This window comes from Phoxinus phoxinus (genome assembly GCF_949152265.1).
Source record: "Phoxinus phoxinus genome assembly, chromosome: 14".
NCBI lineage: Eukaryota > Metazoa > Chordata > Actinopteri > Cypriniformes > Leuciscidae > Phoxinus > Phoxinus phoxinus.
The window spans coordinates 2879518-2892646 of NC_136889.1; the positions used below are offsets into that span (position 1 = coordinate 2879518).

Consider the following 13129-nt stretch of genomic DNA (forward strand, 5'->3'; position numbering starts at 1 on the left):
TGAGTTTGGCCTCTTTGAAGCTTTAACAATTTACATATAAAAACAGAAAGAGAAACGTGTTGTGGCGTCTACAGTACAGACAGAAACAGCTGCAGATCAACATCCATGCTTCTTTTAAAGGAATATTTCCGTTTTTAGGAATAATTCAGTTTCATTTTTGGGGTGACTTACTTTTTAGAAAGGTTTGCAAAATTAACTAAATCCAGCAGCTTTTCCCTCACACGCACACACACTAAAACTCTCTCACACACTCACGCACTCTCTTTCTCACACACTTTCTCTCTCTCACACACTCACTTTCTCTCTCTCTCTCTCACACACACACACACTAAAGCTCTCGCACACACTCACGCACTCTCTTTCTCACACACTCTCTTTCTCACACACGCACACACTAAAACTCTCTCACACACTCTCTTTCTCACACACTCACTTTCTCACACACGCACACACTAAAGCTCTCTCACACACTCACAAACTCTCTTTCTCACACACGCACACACTAAAGCTCTCTCACACACTCACAAACTCTCTTTCTCACGCACACGCACGCACACACACATGCGCGCACGCACGTCCATCTGTGGAACCGCAGATAAGTGTCCATTACATATGAACTTATTCTCTGGCAGGTTTTCCCGAAAGGCTCCTCAGTGGAATATGCTGCTTCCATGGCAACAAAAACCCATAGCAACAATAATTCTCTGCTTCCGCTGAACTGGAAAAATGTCAGTGTCATCAGAAAGTGGATGAAATCACAGGAGCTCAGAGAGAGGCAGATGTTTGCTGTGACCAACAGCAGCTCCAGACGCGGATCTCCAAGCCTTGATCCTGTAGTTGCATCCAAGTTTATTTTTTTGGCATTGTCACATTATTTTTATTATCACAACTGAGAGTATTTCCCCTACAAATTCTCATTACCATACTGAAAAAAAAAAAAAAAATTCTCATTGCCATAATGCAAAATAATAATAATAAAATACAAATATTTTTCACTTGTATCTAACTTTACAAAAATATATTTTTTTGCATTATTATAATGCCAATTAACACAATTCCCCTCCAAATTGCCATTACCATAATGCCAAAAAATACAATAAGACATATTATCATGATGTATACTTATGTACTTTACATGTGAAAGATTTTTTTATATGATTGAATGTAATATACATTAATTGATATAAAAAAAGTATTTCAAATATAAAGTACATTTGTGAGTGTATATTATATAAATAAATATATATATAAATTAATGAAAAAATGCTATCTAGAAATCTTAAATCATAAGACATGTAAATAATCGAGACATTATTAAATTTGCTCATCAATTAGTTTATTCCTAGAACCTGAAATGTTAAGAAATGCACCACAGATTGATTTTACATACTACATTTATTTAAAAAAAAAGCAACAAATGTCCCAATCTTACACAAACTCAATTTACAGAGAAACACATTTGTAAAAGCGTAGAAACCAAAGTGTTATCTAGCAGCATCCAAATGTTGGAATGAGGGAGAAAAACAAAACAAATCATCAATAAATCTATGTATCGGACACAGTCCTGGCCTCACAGTATCGCCTGCCTTCCACTTTAATAAAATAAACTAATTTGGGTTAAATAAGCTTAAATAACAGTGTTAAATACAAGACACTTGATTGGAGGATCTGTACAGAGATGGACAGGTTTTGGCATGTGACTGCGCGTGTGTTTCAGGAACAGAGAGCGAGTGGCACACACACACACACATCTTTCCTTTGAGACACAATCTCAATCGCAGGACTTCTTCGATCAGCGCCAGAACTTGTGGACAGAACTCATTCAGGAGACACGATGAGCGACGAAAGGTACCGGCGAACCGTCAACGTTTTGATCGTGTACCTTTCAATAACGGAGGCAGAAAATGAAACCTTTGTGAAGGAAATGGCAAGTCTTGATGCGTTACATTCATAATCCACCTCCAGGATCTGCCTCGGGACATTCTCCACGCTAAACCCGCGCCAGCGAACACCTCCTCAGTCCAACATGTACTTACATTCTACATCTCATTGGGATCGCAGGAGGAATTGGGCTTTGCTAGCGCAGGTGGATGCAGTTCTCCAGTGGTTTCGGACTCTCGTTCGCCCTGAAGACCCGGGCCGACGGAGTCTCCATCAAGGCTTCTTGTCGATGGTGTGGAAGAACCACTCGGTGAACCTCCGGAGCTGAGCGGCTGCGGTCTGGCTCTCCTCCTGCAAACGCATGTTGTCCTGCCTCAGGTTCTGCACCTCCACCTGCAGGATCGCCTTGTCCTCCTTCTCCTGCACACACAAGAGTATTGTGAAGGATTGAATGTATAATGTGGGAGGTTTAAGTGTATGTCGATGTTTAATGTATGTTTGGTTGTTGTAAACATAGACACTGTTATGCAAGAAAAATGTCAGACTCGTCTGACAATACAGTATAAAAGTAAAGTAAAGCACAAGAACCGCTTTAGAATACAGTGAACTAGTGCTTTATGGTGATGCTTATAATATGTGATAATATGGACCTTATGGGTCAATTTTTGTAAATTGAGATGTATATATCCTATGAAAGCTGAATAAATAAGCTTTCCATTGATGTGTGGTTTGTTATGATAGGACAATATTTGGTCGAGATACAACTATTGTAAATCTGGAATCTGAGGGAGCAAAAAAAATTTAAACATTGAGAAAATCTCCTTTAAAGTTGTGCATTTATGTTCTCGATTGTGCTGCATTCACTCACAAAAATACATGTTTTATATATTTACAGTAGGAAATTTACTAAATATCTTCATGGAACATGATCTTAATATCCTCATGATTTTTGGCATAAAAGAAAAATGTATAATTTTGACCCATACAGTGTATAGTTGGCTATTGCCACAGATATACCCGTGCGACTCCAGACTGGGTTTGTGATCCAGCGTCACACATGATATCATTATGTGGAAACAAACCGCTTGGAGATTCTTTGAGAAAGTCTAATTAAAAAGGTGGAAGGGCATGAGAGTAAAACAACTATTAAAAAAACTGGTGTAGTGTTTAACGTAGAAAATGCTAGTAGATTTCACCAATAATTTGACAAAAGTAATTAACACAAAACAGCATGTTACAAAATTAAACGTGATATTTTGAAGACTCAAATTGTATTTTCTTGTAAAACTCCTGTAATTTTTTATTTATTTAAAACTTCAAATACAATTGACAGTGTCTAGGATAAAGCAGATTTGAAAACTTTTAGATGCCCAAATATTCTCAAATTCTGTAAATTCTGAAGGCTGTAATGTTGTCAAATTAGAAATGGATAATACTATAATTTTTATTTATTTATTATTTTTATCAAATGTTTATTATTTATTTGATTTAGTCATTTTTTCTGTATTTTTTTTTCACAGCATTTTAAGTGCGAATAATGTCAAACAGTAATATGTGAAGGCAGAAATGCTGTCAAATTAGAAATGGATAATGCTGTAATTTTTTTATTTATTACATTTTATTAATTTCTTATTTATTTTTGTAATTTTTACAGTATTTTTTTTTAAGTGGTTATATTGTCAAAATCGAATATTTTGAAGGCGGTAATGCGGTCAAAACGATTAAATTCATTTGGAAAAAAATGAGTAAAATTTTTTACATGATAATATTTTTTTTTTTTTTAAAACAACAACAACAACTCTGGAATGAAGTATTTTAGATATCTTACAAATTTCACCTTCGGCGTTTTTTGCACTGATATGTTATTTAAGAGAAGGAAAAGTTTAACAAACAAAAACAATGGCACTAAGTTCTAGAAACCTTAAATGAATATAGATGATATATGACTCATAACTCATGTTCATAAGGCCCTTTGTGGTTATTTAGAGTAATTGTACACCAGCTGTACGTATATGGTCCTCATATGACGTTATTAGCGATTGCATCAGGAATTTCTGAGCATGTGACTCTGCTGATGAGCGAGAGCAGTGATTTAAAGCTGGATATTAAATTGGGCCGACAAGCTGGCGATTCTCCATGCTGGGTGTTTATTACGACACATTGTTTGCCTATCCTTCCCCTCGAAACCCTTCCTCCTGTGAACTCGAGCACAGTTGACGTACTTCCTTGCATTTACAGTGAGACGTAGAGAAACCAGCTGTTGTTCTCCATTAGCACACTTACCTTTTTCAGGTCATACTGCAGCTGTCTCAAGATCACCTCCAACTGATTGACTTTCCCCGTCAGCGTGGCCGGAGACGTATCGCTGAAGACACACACAGAAGATATTAGTCTATACAGAAAATAAAAAAACAAGAAGTGTATAGTGTGTGTGTCTGATCCATAGACTGTAAAAAAAAGATGGACGACGCAGGCTCACTGTCTTTCATTGCTGAAAAGTGAAGCCGTCAAAGTCATAATATGGCGCTGACATCTTGCGCAGCCTTTTTTTCTTTAAGACTGTTGATAACTTTTTTTAGTCAGTTACATAAAAACATACATTGGCCTAATTTGATACTGAAAAGTAAGACTAACCATCCCTTGACTAACTAGTGGGTCATACCAGATCTTAAGACACTAGCAGCGTTTCCATTATCCTTCAAATTGCGCGAATTGAAAATATGCTCAATGGAAACACGTAATTTTCGCAAAAACTCCCATTTATCGCAAAAAAGTTTTTACGCTCGCATGAGGAGGTTTTTCAGGGAATTCAAAAAATAAATATTATTTCGCAAACCTGCAATGGAAACAGTTTTTGCCCATTTACAGTCACCTGACGAAGATGACGCGGTGTGTTTGGACAGAATACGAGACAGATTTCTTTATTAAATTCATAATAGACAAAATAATTACAGGAATACTGGATTCCGAACCTCAGAAACGCCACAATCAAGACCTCGAAGCAGAACTGAGGAGAAACACAGAAACTCCTCATATGTGTCGGTCACAGTATACGAGTCTTTACTTGACATTAATGCTTGGATAACACACACACACACACACACACACACGTCTCCTTTCATTAATAATAATGGCCAGTGCGGTGGCTGAGATATACATAAACCCACCCACATTCGTTGCCATTATTTTTGGAATGACTTATCGCGAGGGAAATATTAAGTTTTAGTCGCATAACATCGGTTAATGGAAACGCCGTCATTTCGCAATAGTTTTTTATCGACATTTAGAAAAAAAATCGCAAAAGTTTTGCGCAAATCTGTAATGGAAACGTGCCTACTGTCTTAACATAATGTTTAAAGGGTTAGTTCACCCAAAAATGAATATTCTGTCAGTCATTACTCATGTTGTTCAACCCCGTAAGACTTTCCTTCATCTTCGGAAAACAAATGAACATATGTAGAAAAGAGAAAATCCAAGGCACTCTTCTTCAAAATTATTTAAAAAGCCTTTATTTTACTGGCTATTTCATAATAGAAAATGAAAAGACATGTGGAGAAGCAACCCACGCGTAGCGGCGCAAACAGCCTTCTTCAGGGTGAAGAACATTTTCTCAATTATGAAATTTTTAAATCATTTTGAAGAAGAGTGCCTTGGATTTTCTCTTTATTAAATTGATTTGAACTCCCGACCCCAAAGAGCGCCTTCAAACACCTGACTGAACCACACACCTGACTGAACCGCACTTATTTGACTTTCTACAAATGAAGATATTTGTGATTAAATCTGAGAGCTGTCTCACTCCTCCATTGGCTTCTATTGTAATTGAAACTTGCCGGCCCAGAAAGTTAGTAAAGAAATCGTTAAAATAGTCCAAGTGACTACAGCGGCTCAACCTTAAGTTTATCAAGCGACGAGAATACTTTTTGTGCGCAAAAAAACAAACAAAAATAACGACTTTATTCAACTCTAGATGTTCTTCTGTGTGTGTCTCTGAGTGAGTTCACGTAGTGTAACAACGCAGCGCTTCGTCAGAACGGAGGCTCACTATTGGCCGACGCTGGACATGTGTGTGATGATGCGTGTGACGCTGGCCAATAGTGAGCCTCCGTTCTGACGTACACCCCAGAAGCGCTGCGCTGTTACACTACGTGAACTCACTCAGACGCCCAAAAAAAACATGTAAATTGAGATTAATCGTGCAGCCCTAGTCTATAGTGTGTGTGTGTGTGTGTGTGTGTGTGTGTGTGTGTGTGTGATCCAGCTAAACTCACCCGGCCTCCAGCGCAGCTCCTTCAGCGGCCGCCACTCGTCTGGTGAGTTCTCGCGAGATCTGGAGCGCTTCGGCTCTCTGCATGTCCGTCATGCTGCAGAACGAGGACACGCGCTGGTCTGGACACAAGCAAAGCGAAGTCAACTCAGCTTCATTTATACAGCGCTTTTAACAATATAGATGTTTCAAAGCAGCTTTACAGTGATAACAGGAGATTACAGTAACAGAGATTGCTTTGGCTTTACAGCAGCTCTAGAATAAAGTTACTGTCCAGCTAAAGTCAGTTTGATTGATTCACTTCCTCACACCGATCATTAGTTATTAACTTAGCGGCCGCTAACTCTACACCGTTCTAGCAGAAAACCCTTAATGCGATCCGGCCGCTCATCTGCACAAAACAGTGCCTGTGTCTCGAGAAGAACGCAAACCTTGAAATAGGTTTCAAGGTACAAGCATTGAGGAAAAAAAAATAATAAATAAACTTCAAAAACGTGAACCTGTGAGGACGCTGACGGCGTGCACGTGTGTATTATGTGTTTAGTCTATAGGTATATGAGTTTAAATATATATGTGTGCAGGGGTGTAGTGTTTCTTTACAAATTGACCTCAACAAATTACTTGTCTGGCCATTTTTTATCGCTTCAGTGATGCAAACAACACACACACACACACACACACACACACACACACACACACACACACACACACACACACACACACACAGACACACAGACACACAGACACAGACACAGACACAGACACAGACACAGACACAGACACACACACACACACACACACACATGAACTGGGCTGCTAGAACAAGACCAGACTGCTTCAGGTGCCATAAATACACTTTAAAGACTGATGCAATATTTGGAAACAAAGTTACAGTCTCAATAGAGGAGATGCTTTTTTTTCTGGGTCTTACCGAGACACAGTTGCCGAAACAGAGATAAATTTAGCTTACAACATATTTGCCCTCCATTTACATCAGCGAGCACAAATGTGAGTCAACAAGAAGTGTTTAAAAAATGTAGTTCATAAACATGCATAAACACTCATAAAAATGAATATACAAGAGGGTGACTTGAGACGACTAAGAGTCGTGTGGCTCTTTTGCGTTGATGTAATTTCCACTGAAACAGGAAGTTAAGGCGGGACATATTGAATGGCTCCTCCCCCTTTTCAAATAGCCAACAGTGTTTTAGATTCAGTAGATAGAGGTGAATAAATTATAGCCATTTCATTCTTAACCAACGTACAGTTGGAAAACGGAAATAAACTCGAGCGTTTGAGCAACCGAACACGCATCTCAACACATATTGCTCTGTGACGTGTCAACGGCTGCTTTGGCCAGGTGGTGTTTATTGCATAGGGGGCGGAGCTTCAGATTCTAGAGAGCATTTGATTGGACAGAAGATATGATGAGAAGCTTAAGTCCACGGTGATGTCATAAAGATCTGTGATCCATTTGAGCAGAAGTGAGAGACTGAGTTTTGAATGCTTATATCTCCTAAATGTGAATTTTGTCATTGTTTTGGAACACACCAGCATATTCATAACCTTAAGGCTAACATATTCATACTAAAAGCTAAAAAACATACATTCTGATTTCAGAACGCTACTTTAATGCTAATGCCAAGGCTCAAAGTCTCACTGGTCATTCATTACAAACATAAACCAGATGTAAAGCCAAAATTATATATGAAAAACTGATCTGAGACCTGATAGAAGATCTGTTTGCCACATAAATGACTATTGTGCAGATGTCAAGGGTTTAAATCTGTTCCCATTGTGTCATCAGATGCAACACACGGGTAAAAGTCCTGATGACACACGTTTAGCAGACAGACAGCAACGAGAATCAATGAACACACTCTCCTCACAGCATATGGAGACAGACGCTGAACATAAAAAGTTTAATTTACGGGCGTCTCTCAGGAGATTCCTGCAAGTGTGTTTCTGATCAGAACTGGCAGTCTTTCATTAAAAACATGACAATAAAACCTCTGTCTCTCCTCAGAGCTCTGATCATAAACCACATGCAAACCAGAGCCTGAGTTCTCCAAGTTCAGCGTGTTCTGCTGTTTCTTCACAGAAATCGGTGTTTGTAATTAAACACTAGACTTCTCCTGTGTGTCACATGTTAATACATTCATGCATTCTGGGACTTGATGGATGTGCTGCATGCAACAGACCCCAAACATGATATGACTATTACAATGCAGCTGCAGTTAATATAGAAATACAGTTTATCTCAACCAGATTTTCATGCATTAAATCGGATGCATTCAACTACAGTTGTAAATGTCTTTCCTACGCAGGCCAAAATTACAATACAAAAAGACATATATAACATTTAGCTTAAAGAAACTTAAGTCTTCAGCATCAATATGTTTTGATTGTGACATTATTTAGTACAATTATCTCCTGTAATTAATAATACATATAAGGTATATATATATAGTGTGTGTGTGTTTTGTGTCTCTCTCCTCTATAGTTCCTCATTAGAGTAATGAGAATTTGGGTGAGAATAAAGTCTTAATGATCCTAAAAATAGGCTTCATTTTGCAAAATGTAATTACATTTTTCTTTTGATTTTGTGCTTGAATATGACCTCGGCTCAATTTCATGATTCACCCAAAAAGGAAAGCTGTGTGTTGTTCTTTAGTTCATGCAACGAGAAGCTAACTGTGTTTATGCTTATAGGCAAAATAATTGATTTCTGCATGAACCTCAGGGTTTAACTCATGAAATGTATTCTGGGATGATCCTAGACCGTGAAAAGCCTTAATATAAGAGACACATGAAGCTCCTCAGAAACATCAGCTTGAGAACAACTGAGAAGAACAGGTTCATGATTTTAATGAAGACAGGAGCCATGAACAAAATAATGACGGCCTTCTTACTAATCCATTTACAGAAATGAGCGGCTCACACAGGACGGGACATGTGATCACAATCAAATGTCCGAGGGCGGGACAGGCCAACAATTACCCAGCATGCTGTGCTGTCTGAGGGTTTAACTGTAGGCAGCTCGATGGTCTTTGTGTCAGTGATTCTGGGTGTCTGTCTACACAAACACATATTTAGACCAAAGGTTATGTATTTGAATTGCATTACAATACATTTGGATTACAGTTTTTAAAAAGTAATACAATTAATGTGATGCATATTTTGTTTCTCAATTCACACAGCAAAAACTCCAGTGTTAAATTAACACTCCTGGGAGTGTATATGAGTCCACACTCAAGAGTGTAAAGTGTTAAAATATGAGTGTTAAATGAACACTCAAGAGTGTTAAAGTTAATGAGATAATTAAGTTCATAATTGAGTGATGATTGAGTATTAGTGATGAACACCTGATGATAACAAGCAGAATCACTGAAGGAGAAAATCACAAATTGTAAGCCACCATTATGGAGATCAGTGTTTGCTTTAGTTGGGCTCTTGACCCTTATATTATTAACTTTAGATTTTGCTTGACTGTTGTTACTGATTAGTAACAGTCAGATGGACAAAGAGAAAATGTGATATGATTATGTTTGTCGTAATCATATTGTGATCTGAAATAAACAAAACATATTTAGATAGTTTAGTGTAACTTGTTAATACAGCAGGTCTCTGATTCTAAAGCATATGATTTTCAGTATTTTTAATATAATCCAAAATATTTAATAAACATTGTTCTGATCAAGAGACTTTTAAATCACTTTATTTAGAAACACAGACATCAATAATCAGCCTGTGAATCTCAACAATGGTGACAATAATAAATCATGTTGCAGTGGCTGCCACCAATCAACTCATTAATGGCTCCCATCATGCATTGCGGAATTAACAAACTATGATCTGAATTGTATTTTAAGTAATTTCCTTTTCCTAATTGAATATTTTGCTCATCACCATTGTTGAGATGCATAGACTGAATCTTGATATCTGTGTGTGCCTAAAATACAGATTTTCTATTTTTTTAACTTTAAAGTAAATTATTCCGTATTTATTTATCAAAAATTCTGGATTTTTATGTAGAATCACACAGTTATGCTGTAATTAACAACTTATATCTAAGACAGAAATAAGGGTTCAGTGATAAAGCTCAAATTATGATTGTCATAACATAACCAACAGATCACTTTTTTTTCTTTATTCATCTGTCTGTTATAATTTAATAACAGCAGGCATACACGATTCTAAGTAAATAATATAATGGTCAAGAGCCCAACTAAAGCAAGCACTGATCTCCATAATGGTGACTTACAATTTGAGATTTTGTCCTTATGTGATTCTGCTTGTTAACATCAGGTGTTCATCACTAATACTCAATCATCACTCAATTAATAACTTAATTATCTCATTAACTTTAACACTCTTGAGTGTTCATTTAACACTCATATTGTAACACTTTACACTCTTGAGTGTGGACTCATATAAACTCCCAGGAGTGTTAATTTAACACTGGAGTGTTTTCTGTGAACACTGGAGTTTTTGCTGTGCACTTTTGTGCAGATTCCCTGTTGTTTTCTACTATGTGAACTGAATGTACGCACCCAGGAAATACTTCTGATTACAGAAATTTGTGCAGGACAAAAATCAAGGCATAGTTTATTAACTATTTGCATCTATTTGATCATATTTTCAATATGCATTTATTCAAATAATTTAGAATCAGCATCAATCTGTTCATTGTTCAAACCATTACATTTATTCAGTGAAACAGTGTATGAATATGGTTAAAATATGGCATGCTGTTGATCAAGCAATATTAAATTAGTTCAAATGTATGAGATTGAAACAAATTGGATGAATTGCCTATAATATATAAACCTGGTTATAGTGCATTTAAAACACATTCAGTTTACTATTACAGGCATCTGACCTGCTTCATAAATGCATCTCTGACAAATTAAGATGATTAGTTTATGCATGTTCAAACTGTGTAATCCAAATGCATTGAAATTTTATATGCTATTCAAATACATAAGTCTTAAATTTAGGGCTAAATATTTTTGAGTGTGGATAAAAGCATCTTCTAAATGCATAAATGTATGACCCAGAACCTGAGCAAACACAGTAGTTCATTTGCTGAGGTTGTACTGGTTTCTCAAGTTGTTGCGGCTCCTCTCTTCCCAGTCTGTCAGTAACGCTCTGTTTAGTTCCTGTCTCTATGAAGCCCCTCCTTCTGAAAGCACACTGTGCTCTGATTGGTCGGCTGGAGCAGTGTGTTGTGATTGGTCAAGAGCTTCGAGTGTGTTTGGGAAATGTCCCGACCCTTACCATAACCGCAGTTTAACACACTACTAACTCAACCAGGCCCCGCCCCTTTATTCTGCGCATTAATTATTTAAATGAGGAATATTGTGATGTTTGTTCCTGGAAGAAACTGAAGACTACAATAGAGGCGTTTCAGGAGTTCAGAAACACTGACACTGATATAGAGAAGAACTGCTGGAGGAAACCTTTTCATGCTCAAACAGCAACATTACACACTAAAGAAAGATGTTAAAAAAAGCATAATACGAGCCCATCTCTCGCCACACACACACACACACACACACACACAGTGTTTTTCCACATACCCTCAAAGGCCCTTGCCGCGTCTACGAGGTGAGACCAGTCCAGGCCCGTGGCAGTGTCTGGTAGAGGCATGAGACCCGGGTCGCTGAACTTCGCCCGGTCCGCGAGCGAGCCGTCAGAGAACCAGAACTCATCTGAAGAGATGGTTACACACACACACACAGAGACAGATCAGTGACACACACACACACACACACTCGCCGCCACACATCCATCTCGTTCCCCTGGGTTTACAGACATCGGGCCGGGACAGAAACGGCTGAATCCGGTCCATCTGTCGGGAGGTCATGAAGGTCACAGTAATGGAGGCAGTGCTGGAGAGTGACCGCTCACATGCTGTCTTCACCACATAATGCCTCTCTTTACGAGATCTCAGAAGCGCGACTGAGCCAGATCGGATCATTCATTTAAGATCTGCTCGATTGGAGAGGAAAGTCTTCAAGAATGTGGATGACAGACTACATGGAAGAAAAGAGCTGGAGCCGACCTGACACTGCGCTCCAAAACGTGATGTTTATTCACTTTGCTGGGGAAGTTTGTGAAAATCTGCGCAGATTTTAGAGAAAATACTCAACTCGTGAGTCATCATGATATATATTGTATATATATATCTTAACAATGTGTGTGAATGTTACTGATGTTGGACTAATAGTATTGCTTGTAATTGTCTTTGTTTTATGTAACTGTCTAATTGATTGACCTCCTGTGGATTCGATCTCTGGTGGTCTTATGTGACGACACTTTGTGTGACACGACTAATGTGACTTTACATTGAATTTCTTATATCATGGGTTCCAATTGTGTAATGAGGTAAATGTGATGTACTTACTGAGACAGCCATAACATTTCTGAGCTATGATGTGTCTTTGGTTTGGGGTAAAGGTGTAGGCCGCCTATGTTTATGTTTATTTGGACCCTCTTGAAAATGAGATGTTGCATCTCAAGGGGCTATCCATTAATAAATTGAAATATATGAGATTCTGCGCAATACGCTGTATCTGGCTTACTTGATAATGACCGTTGTCACTACGCAACACATAACGGCGTGCTTGTTCATTTGCATTGAAGCAATAGCGAAGATTAAAAAGCATTTTGGCAGAAAATACAAGCATCCAACATCCTACATTTTTTGATGTTCTTTGTACTGTATTGATCTGTCCACCTTAAAACACATTTTTGGTAAAAAGGATGAGGATGAAAGAGGAAGGGGGGAGATGCTGGATGACAGGATTTAGTTTGAATAAGAAATTAATGTATGAATTCCACATTTTATTATATATATATATATAGGCCTATATAAGCTGTGATGTAGTTAATCTGGTCATTTCTTCTTCTTTTTGGCTAGTAGAAGTTCTGAATGGCTGGTAACTTAAAAACTTTGAAACGGACACCAGAATAAGG

At 37.8% G+C, this 13129-nt stretch overlaps 1 protein-coding gene across 2 annotated transcripts in view; it reads right to left on the bottom strand.

Moving 5' to 3' along the window:
- Positions 1-1316: 1316 nt before the first annotated feature.
- The window catches only part of LOC307011050 (signal-induced proliferation-associated 1-like protein 2), a 149133-nt gene continuing 137320 nt past the window's right edge, over positions 1317-13129 (bottom strand). For both annotated transcript variants that reach the window (XM_079636320.1, XM_079636319.1), the window contains 4 exons: positions 11731-11862; positions 6153-6270; positions 4165-4246; positions 1317-2301 (listed from right to left, as the gene is read on the bottom strand). In XM_079636320.1, coding sequence (XP_079492446.1) covers positions 2155-2301; positions 4165-4246; positions 6153-6270; positions 11731-11862 — 479 coding nt within the window. In that variant the 3' untranslated portion in view covers positions 1317-2154. The remainder of the gene's footprint in view (positions 2302-4164; positions 4247-6152; positions 6271-11730; positions 11863-13129) is intronic.